This window comes from Sardina pilchardus, chromosome 21 (assembly GCF_963854185.1).
Source record: "Sardina pilchardus chromosome 21, fSarPil1.1, whole genome shotgun sequence".
In the NCBI taxonomy this organism is placed as follows: domain Eukaryota; kingdom Metazoa; phylum Chordata; class Actinopteri; order Clupeiformes; family Clupeidae; genus Sardina; species Sardina pilchardus.
In genome coordinates this window covers 9,895,260-9,917,777 of record NC_085014.1, presented here as the reverse complement: position 1 = coordinate 9,917,777, position 22,518 = coordinate 9,895,260, and the positions used below count along the sequence as shown (strand labels likewise).

The 22,518-nt window shown below is 42.7% G+C and overlaps 3 protein-coding genes across 7 annotated transcripts in view; 1 reads left to right on the top strand and 2 right to left on the bottom strand.

The window, feature by feature from the left end:
• Nucleotides 1–1,914: 1,914 nt before the first annotated feature.
• On the bottom strand, nt 1,915–4,439 carry asb12b (ankyrin repeat and SOCS box-containing 12b). Its single transcript, XM_062524107.1, has 3 exons — nt 4,253–4,439; nt 3,058–3,900; nt 1,915–2,449 (listed from the first exon to the last, which is right to left on the bottom strand). Exons 2-3 carry the CDS (start codon nt 3,863–3,865, stop codon nt 2,316–2,318), a joined length of 942 nt encoding a protein of 313 aa, XP_062380091.1. The 5' UTR covers nt 3,866–3,900; nt 4,253–4,439; the 3' UTR covers nt 1,915–2,315.
• The window catches only part of msnb (moesin b), a 24,618-nt gene continuing 4,082 nt past the window's right edge, over nt 1,983–22,518 (top strand). The window contains exons 1-17 of one of the 4 annotated variants that reach the window (XM_062524106.1): nt 1,983–2,120; nt 2,300–2,436; nt 2,722–2,782; nt 5,948–6,156; nt 6,470–6,622; nt 6,749–6,940; nt 12,596–12,679; nt 12,823–12,918; nt 13,328–13,450; nt 13,757–13,908; nt 14,540–14,623; nt 16,823–16,969; nt 17,116–17,212; nt 17,496–17,659; nt 19,480–19,610; nt 20,369–20,529; nt 22,451–22,518. The exon at nt 22,451–22,518 is cut by the window's right edge and continues 25 nt beyond it. In XM_062524106.1, coding sequence (XP_062380090.1) covers nt 12,617–12,679; nt 12,823–12,918; nt 13,328–13,450; nt 13,757–13,908; nt 14,540–14,623; nt 16,823–16,969; nt 17,116–17,212; nt 17,496–17,659; nt 19,480–19,610; nt 20,369–20,529; nt 22,451–22,518 — 1,286 coding nt within the window. In that variant the 5' untranslated portion in view covers nt 1,983–2,120; nt 2,300–2,436; nt 2,722–2,782; ... (2 more) ...; nt 6,749–6,940; nt 12,596–12,616. Of the gene's footprint in view, nt 2,121–2,299; nt 2,437–2,721; nt 2,783–3,719; nt 5,858–5,947; nt 6,157–6,469; nt 6,623–6,748; nt 6,941–11,564; nt 11,733–12,595; nt 12,680–12,822; nt 12,919–13,327; nt 13,451–13,756; nt 13,909–14,539; nt 14,624–16,822; nt 16,970–17,115; nt 17,213–17,495; nt 17,660–19,479; nt 19,611–20,368; nt 20,530–22,450 lie in introns of those variants that run through there. The other 3 variants (XM_062524105.1, XM_062524103.1, XM_062524102.1) reach the window with 3 other exon arrangements.
• Nucleotides 7,137–11,238, bottom strand: LOC134068468 (zinc finger C4H2 domain-containing protein-like). 2 transcript variants are annotated; one of them, XM_062524108.1, is made up of 5 exons: nt 11,081–11,238; nt 10,201–10,372; nt 9,377–9,564; nt 8,650–8,812; nt 7,137–7,975 (listed from the first exon to the last, which is right to left on the bottom strand). In XM_062524108.1, exons 1-5 carry the CDS (start codon nt 11,131–11,133, stop codon nt 7,862–7,864), a joined length of 690 nt encoding a protein of 229 aa, XP_062380092.1. In that variant the 5' UTR covers nt 11,134–11,238; the 3' UTR covers nt 7,137–7,861. The 2 variants fall into 2 exon arrangements, with proteins under 2 accessions (XP_062380092.1, XP_062380093.1); XM_062524109.1 differs by having other exon boundaries at nt 9,392–9,564.

Genomic DNA, 22,518 nt, shown 5'->3' with positions numbered 1-22,518 from the left:
GACTCAGACATGAAGTGTTGCCAAAGCAGACACACACACACACACACACACACACACACACACACAAACATGCACACACTTGTTTGCTCACATGCTACAGTAAACCACACAACAATACTGAAAGACAATAATAGAGCTGATCTTAAACTCCCAGAGTTTGAATGACCCTGTTGGATGTGACTGTACGTGAAGTGAAGACGCAGTGGAACTTATTCTCTCTCTCTCTCTCTCTCTATCTACCTTTCCCTCCATCTCCTCCCTGCATGTTTCTCTTCTCCTCTTCACCTCTTCCTCATTGCTGTGTTCAACACGAGATCAAAAGTCCTCGGTGAGCTCTCGGTTACCTCGCCGCGGAATTTCGAAGCTTAAGCAAATTATCATTTAATCCACTTACTATGTCATTTACCTGTCCTTTTTAAAGGCAGTCACCATTTTAAATCAAATTTGCTGAGCCAAGGCATTATGTAATTACTGCATTTCAGAGGCCCGGGCCTTTAAGGCCAACCGCTTCTCTTGTTGTTGTTCTTAAGAGTAGGACAAGCCACCAGTGGCAGCGATAATAAATAAATAAATAAATAAAACTGTTTCAAAGGTGTCTTCAGATGGGGAGCAGAAAATCTGGTGAGACACAAATAATCAAAGGAGAGTTTTATGTAACTGAAAATTATTCGAGCTGTTCCATTTCATAAATTGCTCCTTTTTGCAAAAAGACACGCTTCCCTGGGCACCCGGCTCTGAGCGAGCGGAGGGAGGAGGGAAGGGAGAGGGACCGCGTGAAAAATGTATATTCCCACAGCTGGATCCGTTTGCCTTTGAAAATCCTTCATATAGCCCCAACTCATCACTCCTACTCCCGTCCAAAAAGGGAAACGAGAGTCTCAAACGCAGAGAGAGGGAGAGAGAGAGAGAGAGAGAGAGAGAGAGAGAGAGAGAGAGAGAGAGAGAGAGAGAGAGAAAGGCAGAGGAGGAGAATAGTGTCATTACAGCGGAGTGTCACTCACACGTTCAAAGAGCGACCTACATAGCACCTGAGCTTCAGTCAGTGCTTTGAAATGTCGCCTACCGTTGTCGCCGTCAGCCTAGACCTGACAGCGTTCACCTTTGACCCTAACAGACGTGTGCAATTAGGCAATCAGTCAGCGTTTTGGTGACAGTATGATTGCTTAACCAACTATTACATTACCAGTGTTTTTGGGTAATCCCCCACATTTAACTAGATGTGTGTGTTGGGAAGTGGGGTCGGTGTTGGGGGTTGCCAGATTGAGTGCTGAGACTCTAGCGTAGATCCCCCTCCTGCAGCTGCATGCTGGTGGTCATGTGACAAATGGCTCCTGTTAGAAGTAATCCTCAAAGCCCCCTACTGGTCATGGACCACTGGAGTGTTAAGTCCTCTCTCGATAAGGTGGTCTATCTTGCTGCGTCTCTCTCTCTCTCTCTCTCTCTCTCTCTCTCTCTCTCTCTCTCTCTCTCTCTCTCTCTCTCTCTCTCTCTCTCTCTCCCTCTCTTATTTGTTTACTCTTTCATAGACAAAGACACACACACACACACACACACACACACACACACACACACACACACACAGAGACTCAGATACACACGCAAAGAGAATTATAGATTATAGAGACAACCTAATTCTCATTATTAATTAAATCATAACAGCTGTCTTGTTAATAATTATTTTCAAGTCAAAGGTCACTGTTTTCTTTTCAATGCTTTTTGTCATTAACTGAATTTTTATGCATGCAGGTTTTAATTTGGTACTAGCAGGTGTAGGTCCATATAGTATGTAATTCTTCACTTAGTGCACAGCGCCACTCAGTGGTGATAGTGGATTCTGCTTCCCTTTTTTCATTCGCAAAAATACTCCTGTCCACCAGAGGGCGATAGACTAAAGAATTCAAGATGAGGCAAGTATTGCACAACATGCCTGTTGTTTACTTGTATAAAAACATTGTTACAGGTCGCGCCAAAGAAGATTACATGCTTTCTTAACATTCTTTGAAAACTGAAAACAAGGATAAAATCGAATACATTATCATCTTAAATATGCATACTCCCAGAAAATGAAACTCTCACAAATAAATGGATATAATCTGATGATCCATTGTCACAAATTCTGGGTGAGTATTCTTATTTGCTTCTTCTTTGTTCATTTAAGGCTGTGGTGTGATCATGTATTTCCCCCCAAAAATGGGTTTGCTCATCAGTCCTGCCTTATCCCATACAAAAACTCACAATTGGACATTATATATCTCCGCAGAGCGACCCTGTGATTCTCCATTCGTCTTTGCCCTTTCAGACCTAGTGAGATCATCTCAAGTGACATGCTTCAAATAGTTCCGTAGAATCGGAGGGATATCCAGTTGATCAATGGCACTCATTTTGTTTGCTTTTGGGAGGTAGTTTCGAACAGCAAGGCGAGACTGTGACATCAAGGTACAAGGACACACTGTAAGAAGATAAAACAAAATATATGTTATTTTCTTACTCTCCCTCAGCATAAATTGAACAACAATAGATGTGCTGAAACCCTTAACTAAACGTGTTTATGTTATATATGTAGGCCTATATTTGATGTGCCAAAGACTCCCTATACACTAAACCAACAACACATGCATTGGACCAAGACAACTTAGACTTGAAACTTATTAAATTCAGTTTGACATCCTCCTAAACATGGCCATTGTTTGTTTAGTTGTTTTTCTGTTCTTTTCTGTTCAGGTACTCCCTTCAATTGGAGACCTTCTTCACCTGCACCAGGGTCTACTCGGGTGAAGCCTTTGTATGTGTTGTCAGGCCCAAGATTATATTCTGTATTTTAGTGTAGTTCGGTGGAGAACTGCATTAGTGTTAGTAACACTCGCTACTACATCAGTGTGTATCTTCAGCAATCTGTATGGGTAACAAATATGTCATCAGAATGGCAACTTTTGTTTTTAAGGCCTTGGCACACCCATTGACATGTTTCCAAGAGAGGCTCTGGGCTGTACCCATAATGCACTGCTTTGTGATTAGTAGAGTGCTTTTTGTTATCTGACAGGTGAGTGTCTCCCTCACCTCTGGCTGCGAGCAGGATGGCCACGGCCTCGTTCTGCTTGGTGGTCTTGTCGATGATGAGCGTGGGCAGGTAGACGTTGGCGCCGAACTCGATGAGCAGCTGCGCGTACTCCACGCCGCAGCCGTAGCGCAGGCACATCTCCAGCACGGTCTTGGGCTGCTTGATGCGCGCCAGCATCTTGGCCTCCGTGCAGTTGAAGTCCGGGTTGGCGCCGCTCAGCAGCAGCAGCTTGAAGCAGTCCAGGTGGCCGTACACGGCCGACAGGTAGAGCGGCCCGCGGCACGCCGTGGCGTTGGACGCCCAGTCGGGCACCTTCGGCCGCACGTCCACCTCGGCGCCGGCGTCCAGCAGCTCGCGCAGGATGTCCACGTCGCCCTCGCGCGCCGCCGTCAGCACCGGCGAGCAGTTGTTGTACTGGCTGCCGTTGGGGTCGGCGCCCGCCTTGAGCAGGGCCGTCACGCAGTCCAGGTGCTTGCCGCTGACCGCCGTGAAGAGCGGCGTCTGGGCCTTGACGTCCAGGCTGTCCACCTCGGCGCCGTGGGTCAGCAGCACCTCCAGGCAGCGCAGGTGTCCCAGCGCGGCGGCCGTGCGGAGCGGCGTTCCCGGGATGCCCCAGCCGCTGCGGCTGTTGATGCAGCGGCGGAAGCGCTCCTCGCCAAGCAGCTCGGCCAGCAGGCGGTCGTCGTCGCCGGTGACGGCCTGCGTGAGCATGTTGCTCTCGTCCTCCTCGTCCTCTTTGGGCTGGAGCAGAGAGAAGATCTTGGAGATGTCCATCAAACTCATGGTGACGGCGCTCTCAAGAATCATAGTGTGTAGACGAGGAAAGAAACTCACAGATCCATCTGGAATTAAAGAGCATATGGAGATCCCATCACGTGAACTAATTACTATTTTATGCGTGAGAACTATTCAAACAAAGACCAAATTTTCCATTTACATAATCCTTATCTCAAAATATCAGTATACAAAGGACTTTTTATAAACTACAAACCACAAGATGAAAGTGCTTAACAAAATGTAATTGTGCTATTGTTCACAAACTATGACTTTTTCATATGACCTTCAACTATGAGGTTTGTGGTGGAGATTTGTGCCAGACAGAAACCACAGCAGTAAGCAACACCAGACGCTCTCCCAAATGGCCCGTCAGAGTCACACAAACAAACAAAACACTTTGAGGTAAAATCCACTTACTTTGCTTTTACCCTAGTCCCTCAGACCACCATCAGACGCTTGCAGCTACATTAACTCATCCATCTTCCGTTCAGCTGCAAATCCATGGTGGCTCAATTACCTAAAAAAAGAGCAATAGTCTTCTTTCTTTCTCTGCTGAGAAGTTTTCCACTGGGATAAATGGATGGAGGGTAAAGCAATGTGTGGCAGACTGACACAGTATAGGCTCAACCCTGCTCATCTGAAGGGCTAATTTTAGTCCTCAAATGGATCTGCCCAAACTTCCATTCTTGGAGGGCTGTAGCAGGGGGTTATAATTAGAAAGGTGATAGACTTGTGACAGACTGTTAGGACCTGACTGCGGAACAGGGGGATGGGGGGATGGTAGTGTGTGTGTGTGTGTGGGGCAGGAGAGTGTAGTTGGGACAATTGACCTGATAGGTCAATGTAAATATTAAATGTGTCATTCTGCAGGGACAACCAGTGTTATTCCTCTGAGTCTAATTATTATGGGTGCCATGGAGTGTGACCACAAAAAAAAAAGAAAAAAGAAATGGGAAGGGTCTTTGAAGCGTGACATGAAAAAGTTTCCCCTACAACAAGGCCATGTCTGAGCCTGTCACATTTAATGGGACGCATCTGTATCTCCCCCTCCTTGACACTTTTACACAAAGCCATCCCGGCCGAGGCGGAGGGAACACAATTAAGGATCCACACGGCAGAAGGCGCTTTATGTGATATTCTGTCATGGTTACAACTTTACTGGCATGTCGCCGCCTAATGCGTTGCTGTAGTGTCTGTGTGTGTCGGGGTGACACCAGAGCAGCCATTCACGAGGAGCCGGCAGCTGTCCTGGAGCCAAGAGTTCTGCCCTGGATAACAACAATCAGCTGTGGTCTCCTCATTCTTCTGGGTGTGAGAGGACACACCATCAGCAACTTTGCAGGGGGGTTGGGATCAGTTATTTATACCTACAAAAAATTCTCTAGATTCCATTGTTTTACTATTGGCTACTTCCACAGAAATAGCCTATTTAACATCAGAACCTATATGAAGACTTTACAAATTATTTAAACATCCTCATAAATTGGTTGTGGAATGTCACTATTTCCTTTTACATATTTTGAAGTCTGAAGTCTTCCATTGGATATATTTGGAGTCACTAAGCAGCCTATTTAGAAATCAAAACCATAGTAGGCCTGTAGTAGTAGATTACTTTTTATTATTATAATTAGGCTATTTCAAGAACCTCATCAATTGGTTTGAAAACGTTTGATATATAACAAAAAAATACACTAAAGCATAACTAAAAATTGTATTACTTTAAGGGAGACAAACGTACATTAAACTAGGCTAATTGCCTACTGAGAATAAAACTAGCCTATGTCGTGGCAAAGTTGCAGTGAGAGGCTACTCCGTTACAGTAGATGGCAGTAAATGGAAATGAGGAGACGATTATCTTGCGTTACCTAGACAATGAAGGCAAGCCACTACTCGGATTCCTCATATCAAAATATTATGTTCAGTGTTACATGTGACAGTGGAGCGATTTAAGAGACTACTAATATGTGAAAGATAGATGTAGTTGGACTGTTTAAACATGGAATAATCGAGTGGCCATGGAGAGTAAGTGTCTTCAAACATCTTATTAGGATACATTCATTATGCGTGCAGACATAGCTAACTTCATTCTCACGTTTTTGCACCATTCTGCAGACACTCAGCAGCAACGCGACGAAGGCGCCGTCAGGCGGAGATATTGTAAAAGAACTATACAGAAAATGCAACTCACAAACAGAGACTCGGAGTCGGGACTCAGGGAAAATAACAGCTGTGAAAACCCCGAGTCCGAAGATCTCCCTCAAGTGCCACAACAACTAGTCAACTTAATCAGAATGAAGGCTTTCAGAGAAAAGTTGAAGACGGTAAAGAAAGATGATAGCATTTAATGGACTGAACGGCTTTTAGCTAGATACGCACGCAAACTCTCTCTCTCTCTCTCTCTCTCTGTACACACACTCATTTACAATTAGGCCGACCTATCTAATTATATGCATGTGTTGTATTTAATGCACATTGCCTACACTCAAGAAATTATTCCATGCAATTAAACACAATGGCACATTCAGGTTCAATGTAGCGTGTATACTTTACAATTTATTTGAGTATGTGATGTATCTTTCTATCCATCCACCCTCCCTCCATCTCTCCCTCTCTCTCTTCCACACACACACACAGGCTGCAGAAATGGAGTTACATGATCCTAGGCACTGCAGGTCATGCCAGGTCAAACAGGCTGAGCTGGCGCGAGATGACTTCATCAGGAGGAAGACGACACAGCTCCTGTCTCCCCTTCTGGACGAAAAAATCCAATCCCACTTCCTTAATAGAGTATGCCGCTCTGCTTTACATATATATGAAACAGGCCTATCTTTGAACACTACCCCATAATCTCTCGTATATGTTCTTCTCCCTGCAGTCGGCTCAAAAGTGTTCCTCTCTTGCGCTGTGTTGCAGAACTCCATTTGTCTGATAGGAGAGGTATTGAGAGACCTGCCTAGGCCATCAGATGACCCTGGCCTTGTCTGGGAGGCTCTGAAGGCCAGGGAAGTGGAACTGACCCAACAGAAAGACTCAAGCTGATCCTGCCTTTCCCCTTGTTCAGTGGGATCACCGCTGTGACTTTGATATCGACTTGGGACCTTGAGGGTATTGTGACCTCATTTCTATACATGATCATGTTGCTACATTAGATATATATACCGCTTGTTTTTTAAAGTATTTTCTACCTTGTTAATGTGTTTATTTGACATATGTTTTGTATGATATACATTTATATAAACAACACCAAAATAGATCAACATCATGGTTACTTTATGAAGCTATGCAAAATGAGATACCAATGCAACGTCAATAAACAAATCTTTATTTTTCCAATACTGGCCACAACAAATCGTGAGTTTTACTCTTTATCCAAGTATAACAACCAACTTTTTCACTGAAATACTTCCGTCACATATTAGTGGAACCACGCTTCCCCTGGCTCTTGTAAACATAAGATTACTAGCTACCAACGACAAAGCACAATCACCCCTTTCAATTGAGAAAATATCACAGACATACAGTACATTACTTTTGGCATGCATATAAAACATAAGATACAAAAACACTTACAGTCTTACAGTTTAAATACTTCAGTCAAGAATTCTTCTAATTTTGCTTCTTTGTTAGCACATAATAGACATTTGGTCTAAAGTTTGATGAAGGTGGAATGATATGGTTAAAATACTGCATTTAAGATCACTGGGCAAAAATGTTATTTTACTGTTACAATATAAACTACATGCCAAACAACTCTGTTTAGCATTTACATGTATGTGTTCCTATTACAAGTCCCAAGTTTGTTATTGCCTTTTAGCAGTCATGATGTGGAATTTGAAGCAAAGTATCAAGTATTAAAACACATAAGTACACTTAAACAACTGAGGCATTTGACAGAACTAAACAATAGGTCTAACACGTGAACCCAGGAGGATTCAGAGACGGGGTTTTGGTTAACTCTGGAGTCTATCTACGTTCGGAAGCTTCGGAGGCTACGTTCGGAAGGACAGGCAGACCTCTGGAGGCCGCTCACTCGTCCGGCTTCCTCTTGGGCTTCTTGGGGTTGCGTGAGCGGCTCTTGGCTTTGCAGAGGGGACAGATGGGGGCGTTGCGGTGGATCTGCTGGTGACAGGACAAACAGGCCTGTGGGGAAAAGGAAAACAAGTGTTATTAGAGATGAAACAACAACAACAACAACAACAACAACAACAAAAACGGATGTTGTTACTATGGTTACTAGTATTTAAACATATTGTTATAGCATTGTTATATCACAGACGTTTCTATACAGTACCTTAACATAACAGCACATTCACAGGGTTTCTAATTAATGCTAACTCATGCATTTAGCTGGAGACTCCTGCTGTGCTGTCTCATTCTAGCAAGCGTTCAGCGCATCTCATGCTAAAAATACATTCCAGTTTTACACAGTCTTTGTCAATTTCATGCCAAGCCAGCCTTGAAAGTTGGCAACTCTGCACTCAGAGTTCAAGAGTTTATGTAATGAATCAATGCACAAAAACAAGAACAATGGATGCTACTTGAATGAAATGAAAATCAACGCATCATTTAATAAGCGGAACTATAACAGCACCAACAAAATAACTACAAAGCGGCCAACTGTTTTGACGGACAGAAAAATCAACCCCAGTCTGACTCCAGGGCTCCCACAAGTGGTGCTTCACCAGGAAAAAGCCTGAACACCTGCAGGAGAGCTGACACAGTCGAGACCTTGAGCGGGAAGTGGGAAAAAAAAGGCGACTCCTCTTTCAGAGGATAAGAAGGGGGGAAAGTGGAGTGTTTGTTAGTTTGCCAACCTTCATTGGGGGAGGCTGCTGTCTGAAGGTTGCTGGTTGCCGGGCATCTTGTTTCCGGGAGACCTGCAGTTGCTGGGCAGCAGCGGCAGCTGCAGCCAAGGATTCCGGAATGATTGGCTCCTGGGGCTCTTTCATCCATTCTGCCTTCTGCTTCTCAAAGTAACTGCAATTCGGCAGGCAAAGACACAATTGTTTACACTTTTAGAAATACTCCACCATATTCTTGTGTTTTTGTTAATATATATATGGTCACATGGAACAGTGAAATATAGGATTATTGCTGCCATCCTTTTGAACTGGGCTTGACATGTTGCACACACTATGAGTTTGAGTGCATCTTATGCATGGACATGAGGGGAATAGATTTTGTTGTATTCTAACTGGTTATGAAGTTTACAAGTTTCCATTCCTCTTCTCCAATGAATAGAACATATAGTTCAGATTAATCTAATTTCTTTTCAATAAACAGTTTGTCCTTGTGTTCAGTAAGCTTGAGTGGAAGTGTGTGTGTGTGTGTGTGTGTGTGTGTGTGTGTGTGTGTGTGTGTGTGTGTGTGTGTGTGTGTGTGTGTGTGTGCGTGTGTGTGTGTGTGTGTGTATGCATATCTGTGTGTATGCATGTCTGTGTGTGTGTGTGTGTGTGTGTGTGTGTGTGTGTGTGTGTGTGTGTGTGTGTGTGTGCATATCTGTGTGTGTGTGTGTGTGCGCACGTGTGTGTGTGTACACGCCTCTGGGTGACTAACTCGAGTGACAGCTTCTCCTCCTCGTCGCTGAGGTTGGGCAGGCGATGCAGCCCCAGGGTCATCCGCAGGGCGTCCACGTGCTCCTTCAGGGGCTTGTACTCCTCGTGCAGACGTCGCGTGTTCTCCAGCAGCTTGTTCAGGTCGTTCTCAGACTGCTTGATCGTGCTCTCCATCTGAAGACATCATTTCAATTAGTGATTAGTGATTCAATTAGAGTCACCAATAATATAACTACTCTTAGAATTGTCTGTGTAAACAGCTATGGGCATATTACGAAACACTGAGACAGTATGTGAGTACATCAAGTATGTTACAGGATACAAAATACATTATGATGTGAGCAATCACAAAATAAGAGGATAGAACAATAACATGAAAATTTGTTAGTAAGTGATCTGGCATCTTCATCATCTTAAATTGCTGCCTTTTGGTAGTTATGGTCATTAATGGTAAATGGTCATTAAACATAATGAACGCTAAACAGAGTAGCATGGAATTTAACATGCATGAAAAGTGTTGCACAACATTATTATTACTATAGTTAATGTTGCATTATCACTGTGTGTATTCAGTGTGTTATTATTAGTTTACCACTTTACTTCTTATGCCTAATGTGGTGAACATTTCAAACGTGCTTTATATATCATTCATTACACATAATGAATTATATGTTAATTTGCCTTTGTGTCATTACGCACCCTGAGTGGTCTCTGTAATGTCACACAAATTGTAATTTCTTTGAATGAAGCACCCTAAGGTCCTGAGTCTGACCCAGATGACCTGACCTTAACCCTGAGGGTCGTAATTACCACGTTAATGTCTGCATGGATCAGCCTCAGCTCCTCCACATGGGCCATCTTCTCCTGCAGCAGGAGGTCCATCTCCTGCTTGTACTCCCTCAAGTGCTTCTCCTCACCCTCCAGGGCCTCGAACTCGCTCTTCAGACGAGTCCTGATCTTCTGCATCTGTAGGGTCTTATTCCTATCATGAGAAGTATGAAGGTACATAGCCTATGTTACCTCTGGCAAAGACCACGGGCAGAATGACTGTGGGTCTACATCATAGACGGTTTGAAAAACAATAAAATAAAATACTGCAAAAGCATGTAATGCAAGTAAAGCGAACAACCGTAAAGCGATTGACTGACAAAGCGTTCGAGGTATTCCATGGTACCGTTGAAATATTAACATCACGTTGTCGCAAGACTAACCCAACAGCGTTTTTATTATTTACAAACACAGTATTCCACATGACGAACTACTTGCACCGCAGATGGCTGAAGAGACAGATGCGCACTGTGGTGTTACTACGGAAATAAATAAATCTATTCTTATCATTGCAAGCACAGCTCGCTTCCCCATTGTTCGCCTCTGGAACCTCGCTAACAACAGCTGGTTTGTTTATTGTTAGCTTGCCAGCTAACTAGCTTACAATAGACATCTATTACATCCTCTGCATCTATCAATGGACACATAGCGCTAAGGTTTCTGGAATACTCAAGACGAAATGGGAGTATAACGTGCGTTGCACGTTGATACATGTTAACACAAATTGAGGTTATTCTGTCGTCAATCGTCCCAACCGGACCGCAAAAAGAGAGGCGCTAGCAGACTGAATCCAGAGGTTAACGTTATGTTACCTGCTGAAATGCAGACATTAATTTAGGATAGAAAAGTGGGAAAAGATTACCTGACTTCCAGTATGTTTTCTAATTTGCACATTATTTCTTGTTCGTCCGTCATGGTCTCACCCCAGGACACAAATCCTTTCCGCCACAACAGAACTTAAAACAAGATGTTTTGGATGATGCGTCTGGCTAGCTAAAACGTCGTGACACGACTGTACACCACTGCGCATGCGCGCTAGATCTCATGGCAGCTTTGATTTATTTACTTGGCACTTATCCAAGCAGACCCTTATTAGGCCTGTTGCATTAAATACACTATTATATTGCCTCTATTTTTGCCGAAATTAAGTCGATATTTTAAATATGGTGGATTCTGTGTGATCATTATAGTTAATAGGCCTACAATCTCTTACTGACACTTTAAACAAACTAACACTGCAGGTTTACTACATTGTAGCTAAACTGTTACATGCTACTGTTCTTTTAACACAACCAGAGTGCGGCTATTACTGACTAATCTTAGATTCCACAGCTGCCATTGGATTAGTGAGAGGAAAAGTTCCTTTAAACAATGCAATGGGCAGGTTTAATGAAGGGTAATCCTTGTAAATATTGCAAGCACTTTCATATGACTTGGTGGAGAGAGGACTACTGCAACAGGACCTGGTAGACTGTTGTGAAATAAAGGACCATAAAAAAAATACCAAAATGTCTGTGAGTACCTATTTGTCTAGTAAAGATCTGTTTAGGAGCAGTATTTTAATTATGTTACAAATGATGCATGTTTAATTATGTAAAATGTTGAAGACTCAAGCTATTTGTGGGCTGGGGACCCTACCATTAACATGTCACTGTACTTATGATGGACCAACACAAACAATTATTTATAGTTCAATCAGAGACATAATGAGTGCTTTGCCATTGAACATTATAGGCTATTCAGTAGACCTAGTTTAAGAGTGCAAAGGGTGCTGTAGGAACATTACACAAGGATGTTTTCCCATCAATAATGTACAAAACAATTTGGCGCAATCCTGATATCTGATAAATGTTGCTCAATTAATATTGAAACAGGATGGGAGTTATTCATATTCATTTTGAATCCAGAACTCGACTGCAAATTTATGAGAACTCCAAGTTTTATCAGTGCAGCACTGTTACTGATTTATGAGGCCAAAGCCAGATTATTGTCCCATTTGGGGAACTGGAAAAATGAGATGTTTCCACGCCGACATTTTTTTTGTTCTGAATTCTCCTCTCAAAACTGCTTTGACCTTGCAGTTAATGATTTGTTTTGCTTGAAGTTCTATCTGGATTAAACAAGGACCTTGACTTTTCCAGACAGCTTACGAATGGAACATTTGGCGTAGGATACTACAGTTAGCAAGAAGCCATGATCAAGAGATGCCTGTTCAAAGACAACTACACTTATCGTATCTGTGCCAAATTTAAAAAAGAGCAGATGGCAAGCTGAATAACAGTGACAGACATCAAGGAAATGGCTGCCATTTCTCAGTAGGAATTCACTAGACTGCTGATGTGCATTCTGTGGCCTAAAGCTGTTTTGTTTAAAATAGATAAATGTACGAGTCACTACAATGGATGCAGAGCTGGAGTTTGCCATCCAGCCTAGCACCACAGGCAAACAACTCTTTGACCAAGTATGTATCACGAATGACATCTTTTATAACCACATGGTGTAATCTATATTGTATATACAGTACATGCTGTGCCGACTGACTAACAAAAATGTGAGTGAGTTGTCCCCACTGGATATGAAAGTGCATGTATTTCCACTTTGAAGATTGTCAAGACAATTGGGTTGAGAGAGATCTGGTTCTTCGGGCTCCAGTATCAAGACAGCAAGGGATTCTCGACGTGGCTCAAGCTCAATAAGCGGGTTAGTACTTGGATCCCAGCTCTGCTTGTCTGATCATCTTTATGTTGTGTAACATTCAAGGATATTCTGAACAAGAGTACTCTGGGAACACTTATGCTAGAGCTGGTTCAGAGATTATTGATTGGTTTGCTTTGTTGTCTGGTGTCCTATGTTTAATGCTCAACATTTGATTTTCAGTTGACTTTGAATAGAAGATAGAGGTTAAACTTGGAAGAGATATTAGTTAATTGAAAATATTTTTTTTCAGACTGCATTTTTTCCTGTTGTTAAGCAATGGAATGTAGGGCTCAAAGTATGGTTTCTCAATAGACCATTACAAAAAAAGATCTTTTAGAGTCTTAAGTTAAAAATGTCTTCCAGCTACCTCGATGATCACAACTTGCCTCTTACCACTGTTGTTCCAAAACAGGTTACGGCCCAGGACGTCAGGAAAGAGAACCCACTTCTGATCAAGTTCCGGGCCAAGTTCTACCCTGAGGACGTGGCCGAAGAGCTCATCCAGGAGGCCACACAACGGCAGTTCTTCCTCCAGGTGAAGGAGGAGGCGACAATCTACTGTCCCTTCTGGACCACTGTGATATTTGCCTTCTACACACACACACACACACACACACACACAGAGAGAGAGAGAGAGAGAGAGAGAGAGAGACATGGCGCACACCAAATGTTACTAACTGCATTGCTGTCAACTCACTTAATGACAAACCACAGGAAATGGGCTTAGGTTTAGCCTCTGTGCACCAAGCATTTCTTTTCTCTAACAATGTGAACAACATATCCAAGAATGCCCTGAAGCTGCTTGAAAACGTCTAAAACTTTTGAGTTTGTCACCACTCAGGTGAAAGAGGGCATCCTCAACGACGACATCTACTGCCCCCCAGAGACGGCCGTGTTGCTGGCCTCCTATGCAGTGCAGACCAAATACGCAGACTACAACAAGGACTACCACATCCCTGGCTACCTCTGCAGGGACAAGCTGCTCCCGCAGAGGTATACTGTACAAACTTACAGGAAGGATCGATAAAGTGACCCTGAGATAAGAATAATCTTATACAGATATATGCATTCATACATATTCATTCATTCAACCTTTATTTATTCTCGGAGCTTCATTGAGGGTAGACCTCATTTTCAGTGAGATTACAGTGGCAAAGAAATAATAAGAGATATAGTATAATAATTTCAGCAGTTATTATTATTATTATTATTAAGTAGTAGTAGTAGTAGAAGTATTAGTATTAGTATTAGTATTAGTAAGAGTTCAACTGATCAGTTATACTGATCAATTGTATACAAACGTACAGATAGTATAGGCCTATAGTGTTACCAGAATAACTAATAACGTCTTTAATTATCTGCTGTCCATTTGCAATAGATTTTTTCATGTAAATATAGATAAGTATTTAATTTGTTACACCTACTGTACTGTATGTCTTCATTTTATGTATGATTTCACTGCTCTGGGTTGTGTGATTCACCTCACTGTGTGTTCACTTTGTGCTGTGTGTCTGTTCACTAATTCGGTTAAATTGGGTTAAATACAGAGAACTGAATTTCCCTCACAGGATCAAAAAAGTATTCTATTCTATTCTATTCTATTCTATGTGTGTTTCATCAACAGAGTGCTGGAGCAGCACAAACTGACCAAGGAACAGTGGGAGGAACGTATTATGGTCTGGCACAGACAGCACAAGGGTGTGTTGAGGTGAGGCACTGTTCTTGTCCTGTCTACAGAAGGACACAGCACCTGCAGTAGGCTATTCATCATATTCAAATGATACCTTTTCAATCCGTATTTGAAGATGCGGATGCATAATGATGATGCCACAGTCTCGATGTGAATCTTCAAAGAAAATAGAATTTATTTTAGCATAAGAACAAAAAATATTTAAAAAAAACTCGTACTACTTTGCATGGAAGTGCATATACGGATCAGGGGAAATATATTAAGTGAATGCTTGTCATATGACTGCATCTGTATGGGATCTCGGTTTTTCTGTAACCTAGTTTTACACTGCCAAGAGGTGGCATTTACTTTCACTGTTGTCCACTTGTGGCTTTCACTGTTGTCCTCTTGTTACATAATGACCCTGCGACTCATTGGCTATATTGACATTCACCGTGACATCCTGTTCCTTTCCACAGCTTTTAGCCTAACCTGCATGCCTTTGGCTCCCAGGCGGACAGTGACGTATCAGTGCTCACCCGAAGGGAAAAGTCCATAATCATTACTAGACTCTTACTTTTCACCTATATTTTCTAACTCTCACCATGCTGCACATGTTGTGGGCATGAAGAATGGCTTAAGTCAACCAGCAATGAGAGTTATATTAGGCTATATTATTATAGGCATCTGAAAAGCCGATGCTTTCTAATATATTGAAGATGTTATGTCAGGAGACCTCTGTGTCAGAGCTGATTTCTATTTCAGTTAAAGATTGAGGAAGGGTTTGCAATGCCACCATGAGCAAAGCAGTAGAATTGCAACATGGGTGTGCCTGAGATAGTCTTGGATTTCCACATGCATTTTTGTGAAAAAAAAGAACATATTTTAAGCCATGCTTGAAATTGGGTGATGGTTTGGACAGAACATCCAAAGGGAGGGATGGTTGGATATAAAGTTCTGTCTGGTGAGCTTAATCTTAATGAGAAGGTGTTGTGCAATGTAACTTTATGCAGCAGCAGCTTTTGACCTTTTTCCCTGTTCAACAGTATATTGTACAAATGTATTTAACAATCCACACATTTAGTTTTTAACCATTTGATTCACATTAACACATTATTTCAGTTCACAACCATACATTTTATTTTACTAGAGGCATGTTGTACTTTAATGATTTTAACCACTATAAGTCAGAGGCTCATGTGAAGAACCAGTATATCAGTGTGTGTATTGTTTTCGAGGACTAGCAGCACTGATGGAAGTGAATGTGTTTGGGCTGAAGCGATTGAAACATAACTAGGAGTTATTATTCCTTGTGCCAAAAACAATTGATTTTTATGTCAATACAAGGTACATCTTTCACACGTTTACATCAATATTATTGTTGAAGAGTGCGCTGTAGCCAAAAGCAAATTGTTTAACTGGCTCATGTGCATAAACAGATAAAATTTCTCATCCTTACATACAGTTTTTCTAGTAGCAGACCTTACTTTGGGTCGGAGACAAACATAATAATTACTTAGTAATTACACAGTTACACAGTTAAATTAGCCATATTTGGGAGATTAGATTAAAACGTACACTAAAGTCTGGGTGGGCATCTGCCCACCTGGCTTCAGTGGGCACACCGGCACTTTCACCAAAAACATTTTTACAGCCCAGGAGTGAAAACATAACTTCAGACCAGCTGTGTAAGCAGAAAAGAAGATTAGGTTTTGTCTAGTATGTCTACGTCCCACTCCCAGCCTTTGGTGGACAGACATGCAGGCAGGCAGGCAGGCAGGCAGGCAGGCAGGCAGGCAGACAGTCAGACTGTAAGTGGGGAATGGGGGGTGGAAGGGGGGGGGGGGGGTGGATGGGGGGGTTGGATGGGACACAGTGCTGCTGTTAAATGTCAGCATCCTGGAGGCAGGAAGCCCAGAGAGGAGCACGCTGACCTCCTCTCTGGCCCACTCTGGGGATGTCTGGCTGCATGGGCCCTCTCACGGCCTGTGATCCAGCAAGAGACAGAATTACTGCACGGCGGGAAGAAGGCACAATGGCTGTTCCCTGAGAACACGCTGTACTGTACTCCAGCAAGCTAATTTCACTGCTGGCTTGACGTGGGAACACAGAGATAAACTGAAATTGCATGTGCATAAAAGGCCCCATATGAAATTCTCTTTCAATATTAGTGATTTAAAGAGAATTATAAATGCTCGTTCACAAGTCTCTTTCCTCACACGCAATGCCATGCATTAGGGAGGATGCCATGGTGGAATACCTGAAGATTGCCCAGGACCTGGAGATGTACGGGGTGAATTACTTCAGCATTAAGAACAAGAAGGGCTCCGAGCTTTGGCTGGGAGTTGATGCCTTGGGACTCAACATTTACGAGCGTTCAGACAAGTAAGCAGCCATTGATCCTGAGACTAAATTGTTCCTTGCTTTGCCTTGCCTTGTATCCTCCAACTCTGGAGTGATTTACTCTCATTCTGTCTGAGGCCCATTGATTTGCGATCGATTTCAATTTTTTTGCTCTTCTTTCCATTCAGGCTGACCCCCAAAATTGGATTCCCGTGGAGCGAGATAAGGAACATTTCCTTCAACGACAAGAAGTTTGTCATAAAGCCAATTGACAAGAAATCTCCAGTAGGCATTCACTACTACGAATAACCCCCAATGACTGTTTAGTAGACTTGTATCAATGATCCTTGATTACTAAATTCGCTTCAACCCTCTCTGCCTGTAGTGTACTGTTATTGGAGAAGTACATTTACTTCATCTTATACAACCATTGTAGAGTAAATACATCAAGTACATATGTCAACAAGTCGAATCATAAACACAAAATAATCTCCATGGAGAAGGACACAACACCTTCCTCACAGCTTCAGTGGCATGTGGTTTGTTTTTTCCGGTTGTGTTTTCACAGGACTTTGTGTTCTACGCTCCCCGACTGCGCATCAACAAGCGCATCCTGGCACTGTGCATGGGCAACCATGACCTGTACATGCGCAGACGCAAGCCCGACACCATCGAGGTGCAGCAGATGAAGGCCCAGGCCAGGGAGGAGAAGACCAAGAGACAGCAGGAGAGGTGAAGCGAGTGTGGAACAGTCAGTTACTTACTGGGCGTTCGGTTAAGGGCATGCAGACTTTGTAGGTTGTTGGGGTCTTACAAACACAGTTGCTAAGTTAGATTCTTTAAATGAGGAATTTTAAATGTTAGATTCCATCTGCCATTCGGTTGGGACCTCCCACACCGAGCCAATCTCAAGGTCATCTCAATGTCCTGGCCTATGTGTTAAAACAGAATGCACCGCAGACAGTGTGCTGATAATACAAAGGTGAGAGGAATGTGGAAGCGTGTTTTTATCCAGAGGTTCAGTACATTTCATGCAGATCTTTCAACTTGCTAGATCTTATTACAGTTCCACCACAGTCATGTCAAAGTTAGTGGAAACTCTCATTGCAATAGCGGTGAAGCAACATCATAACATATGAGACGTTTTGACACTTATGATGAAGAATCCTGGCTGCCTAGTATTCCCTGCAGATTAATTTTTAATGGTTGTTCAATCAACCACAGAGAAGACGATTTAGAGAGAAGGATGCTTTGTTTGGATATGGAAATGGGATTTGGTTCTGGAGTGAACACGGTTCACTGGTTAACCGACTGGGATTTGGGATTATAAATCACTTTCAGGTTGAGATCAGATGTTGTTTTTCTTCACTTCACTGGAGTTCTCTTTTAGTCTAGAACCTGGGTTAAACTGGCTTATAGAAAAGGTCAATAATCAATCAATCAGTTATTTAATGCAATGATTATAATTTCTTTTTATTTTGATTATGATCTCTATATGCAATTCAGCACCATAGTGTATTAGTATTTGCACCCATTCCCTGTGATTTGTTCAAACATTTTCAGTGGTACAATTCTCAGAGTTATGAGTAGTCTCAATACACCTCTGAAGAACTGCCAAATGAAATGGAAGTGGATGTGATGGGAGATCGGATCCCATATAGTTTGAGGGCGCAGGTGGGGATAAAGACCTCCATGTAGTTGTGTTTAGAAATCAGTTGTACTAGCAAAGCATCTTTAGTTAATTGATGGTACCGGAGAGAGAATTAAAAAAAGATCACAATGGAACTGTCTCAGATATATTGGTGGCTGTCAGTCATGGACGATAATTACATGGTCAAGCGTAATGTATGATCATTACAAGGATGTTTCTTCCAGTGGTAAGTCATGTATAGTTTACAGGATATTCACAAGATCAACCGAGGTGTTTGATAGCAGTATAAGTAAATCAGATTGAGAGATTAACTCACACAACCATGAAGGCTAAATTAATGGAGAACAGAAAATTAATGGAGAGTGATTAGAGACAGAGAGAAGAATTTTTATTATTATTATTTGGATTTTATGATTAGAGGGTTCTTTTCAGTGTAAGTAGGGAAGGGATCATTGGTCTGTCTCTATGCTTTCATGCTCTCATATTTAGCGGACACTTTTATGCAGACTTACAATGGTAGTGAGTGATCATACCCTGGTTGACCCCGGTGATGTTACAGCTGCTCCACAATACAATTTATTTGTAATTTTGTGTTGTAACAAGAGTAGTTACAGTAGGTCAATTCCAGAGGCAATACCATACACATCAATGGAGTCAATTTTATGTAATATGGTCAAATTTAGTGAAACATTGGTAGCAATTGTGGATTTGGATGTCACAGTAAATCCATTGTGCAGTTGTACTACAAGTGTAGTTTTCTAAGTCACCTGTCATTTGTTTATTTTCAGTAGGCTATTGATCATGGATAGTGCATTTACATCATTGCTTATTATTGCTGACTCATTTGAACTATTATATTGTTTTTAATTTGTGTACAACTTCAACTTGATCTCTCCATCAGAGCCCTTTTGGAGAACGAGAAGAAGAAGAGAGAGAATGCAGAGAAGGAGACGGAGAAGATCGCCCGGGAGACCATGGAGCTGATGGAGAGGCTGAGACAGATCGAGGAACAAACGAAAAAAGCCCAGGAGGGTCAGGAAGTAGCAGCGCTCGCATCCCTTCCCTTCCCCTGTCTCATGTCTGGTGACATTTGTGTTTATCTGTCTGTCGTCCGTCACTGGTGCATCTACAGCAATGTGACAACAGCCACGAGGTCTCATCTGTACGCTTTACCTTAGGACATACCACGCTAAGCAGGGATAAAACAAACTCCACTCTTATGACACTAATGCTTTTGAAGTATAATGTGTGTGTGTGTGTGTGTGTGACAGTGTGGTTTGAAAGTAGATAATAATGGTTTTGAAAGCACAGACACTTTCCTTTCTTTAACCCCTGTGTATATGTATATATGTGTGTGTGTGTGTGTGTGTGTGTGTGTGTGTGTGTGTGTGTGTAATGCCATGAATTGTAGCTCTGTTTTGTGTCTGTGTGTGTATGTGTGTGTGTGTTCGTGCACACATGCGTGACGGTGTGTGTGTGCATGCGTGTGTGTGTGTGTGTGTGTAATGCCATGAATTGTAGCTCTGTTTTGTGTGATTGTCTGTGTCTGTGTGTGTACGTGTGTGTGTGTTCGTGCATACATGCGTGACGGTGTGTGTGTGCATGTGTGTGTGTGTGTGCATGCGCGTGTGTGTGTGTGTGTGTGTGTGTGTGTGTGTGTGTGTGTGTGTGTGTGTGTGTGTGTGTGTGTGTGTGTGTGTGTGTGTGTGTGTGTGTGTGTGTGTGTGTGTGTGTGTGTGTGTAGTGACGGCACCACTAATGTCTATGATCATGTGCTCCCGCTCCCACAGAGCTGGAGGAGCAGACCAAGCGAGCCCTGGAGCTGGAGAAGGAGCGCAAGTTCGCCCAGGAGGAGGCCGAGCGTCTGGACAAGGACCGGCGCCTAGCGGAGGAGGCCAAGACTGCGCTGCTGCAGCAGTCCGAGAGCCAGCTCAAGAACCAGGAGAACCTGGTAATGTAACGCAGCCAGCTCAAGAACCAGGAGAACCTGGTAATGTAACGCAGCCAGCTCAAGAACCAGGAGAACCTGGTAATGTAACGCAGCCTCATGGCTGTCACTTCACCTCAGGTCTTTGGTATTATTTGCCCTCAATGGTGCCTTCCAGGCAGCGCTGCCTTCAAGGCACTACTCCCCTCAGTTTAGGGGTAGGATGAGGGTTGAGGGGGTTAGGGTTAGGAATAGGGTAAAGGTAGTGCCTTTTAGGCTGTGCTGCCTGGATGGTGCCGTTGGGGGCAAAAAACACCATTGTCATGCTGTCTGAGTGCAGGCCTTAATGTGGTCAGGCACTGTGCTGGAATTCAGGCTTGCATTTATGCTATTATTTATAGTGACTGAGGAAATGTCTTAAGTTTAAGCGAAGAAATGGTCTGTGCTTTAAGGGCCTGTGGGTGTAACTTTGCATGTACTGTACCGTTGTTTTGTGAAACTTTTGAAACTTGTGAAAGCCACAGCGCATAATTTAGTGATGCACTAGTAAGTCAACTTCCAAAAGGATGTGCCAGAACCTGGCCAATTCCACGAAAAGCCGTGCCGACGCTGTTGCACATTGATAACATGCTAAGTTGTAAGACAAAACATTTACATTTACATGAGGCGTTTTATCCCGGAAAGCAGAAATATGCAGTGCATATTCTGGATTTGCAGTTGGGAATGACTGGACTGTTTATATCCTTTACATGGTATACCAACAACTTTAATTTGAAGATGACACCAGAAACTGAAGCAAACCAAACAAATGTTGCAAACCACTGCACAGAGTTGCAGCCGTCATATTTGAACAGTTCTGTTTTGGAGAAAATGCATTGTCAGCTAGTTATGTTCTCTTTTATAGAGAATGTTTAAGGCATGACATTGACCCAGCAATGTCAAGGTCATAATGTCCATACCCTGAAAAACGAGGGAAAAAAAAAAACTGCTGAACATGAAATGTTCTGTTTTGACCACTATTTTCCATTCGCCACTATGTTGAGGGCATCTTGACATTGCAGAGTGGATTGTGAAAAGGCTCACATGTGAAAAAGTAAGGGAGCAAGCGTGGGAGGAGAGAGCGCTACCGCTACCGCTACTGCTACCGCTACCGCTAGCTACCGCGGCATACTCTGACCTATTGAAGTGACAAAGTCATAGAGCCGTTCTGGCAGGATGACAAACCACAGGATGTGAGAGAGAGAGACGGCATCTCCCATGTGTGTTTCCGTCCTCCGCTATCGGCTCTAAATCTAAAGAACTCACAATACTTTTACAATCACTCTCTTGAAACCAATGTGTTGTGTTGTGTTGTTTTCAACACAATTTGTGATACTGTATGTTGAACACATATTGTACAACACATAAAAATAGGAAACAACACAAACTGTGTGAAACAGAAGTGTGAAAAAACAACTCCGGTTGTGTTGTGTACTCACTCTGAATTTGAACACATTCAGAGAGTATTTTTAGCTATGAATTTTTAGACCTTAATTCACATTCAGAAATGGGCAAACAGAGAATTCTTATTTATGTAAAACACTATCATCACTGATTATACTTTGCAAAGAGAAGACACATTGACACAGAGCCCTTGTAAAATCGTAGCAATGGCTTCCATTTACTTGTCACAGTTTTGCTGCAAGTGTTATGTCACATCTGCTGTGTATTATATAACTTGGTTGCTTTGGTTGCACATGGGACTGCAAGACAAATGAGTGGGACCAGTGTAACTCCGAGGCCCCTTCAGTTCTTAAACATGATCCTCCCGCTAAACCCAGCGTCACATGAGGGTGTTTTGGGACCTGTGAGCCTCCCCCGGGCGGATTGAAAGCACACTTTACTACTGTAAGTCAGACCACCAGAGCAATTATAATTTGCCCCGCTCTCCCTTTGAATCCTGCAGGCCACAGAGCTCGCTGCGCTCACTTCAAAGATCTCCCTCCTCGAGGACGCCAAGAAGAAAAAGGAGGA

Excerpts from the sequence above, each read along its gene's own strand:
- LOC134068468 (XM_062524108.1), bottom strand. The coding sequence starts at position 11,133 with ATGACGGACGAACAAGAAATAATGTGCAAATTAGAAAACATACTGGAA. Across the intron at positions 8,813-9,376 it reads CTCGAGTTAGTCACCCAGAG|TTACTTTGAGAAGCAGAAGG; the intron begins GCGTGTACACAC and ends GCCGAATTGCAG. Across the intron at positions 7,976-8,649 it reads AGCAGCCTCCCCCAATGAAG|GCCTGTTTGTCCTGTCACCA; the intron begins GTTGGCAAACTA and ends TTTTCCCCACAG.
- asb12b (XM_062524107.1), bottom strand. The coding sequence starts at position 3,865 with ATGATTCTTGAGAGCGCCGTCACCATGAGTTTGATGGACATCTCCAAG. Across the intron at positions 2,450-3,057 it reads CATCCTGCTCGCAGCCAGAG|TGTGTCCTTGTACCTTGATG; the intron begins GTGAGGGAGACA and ends ATCTTCTTACAG.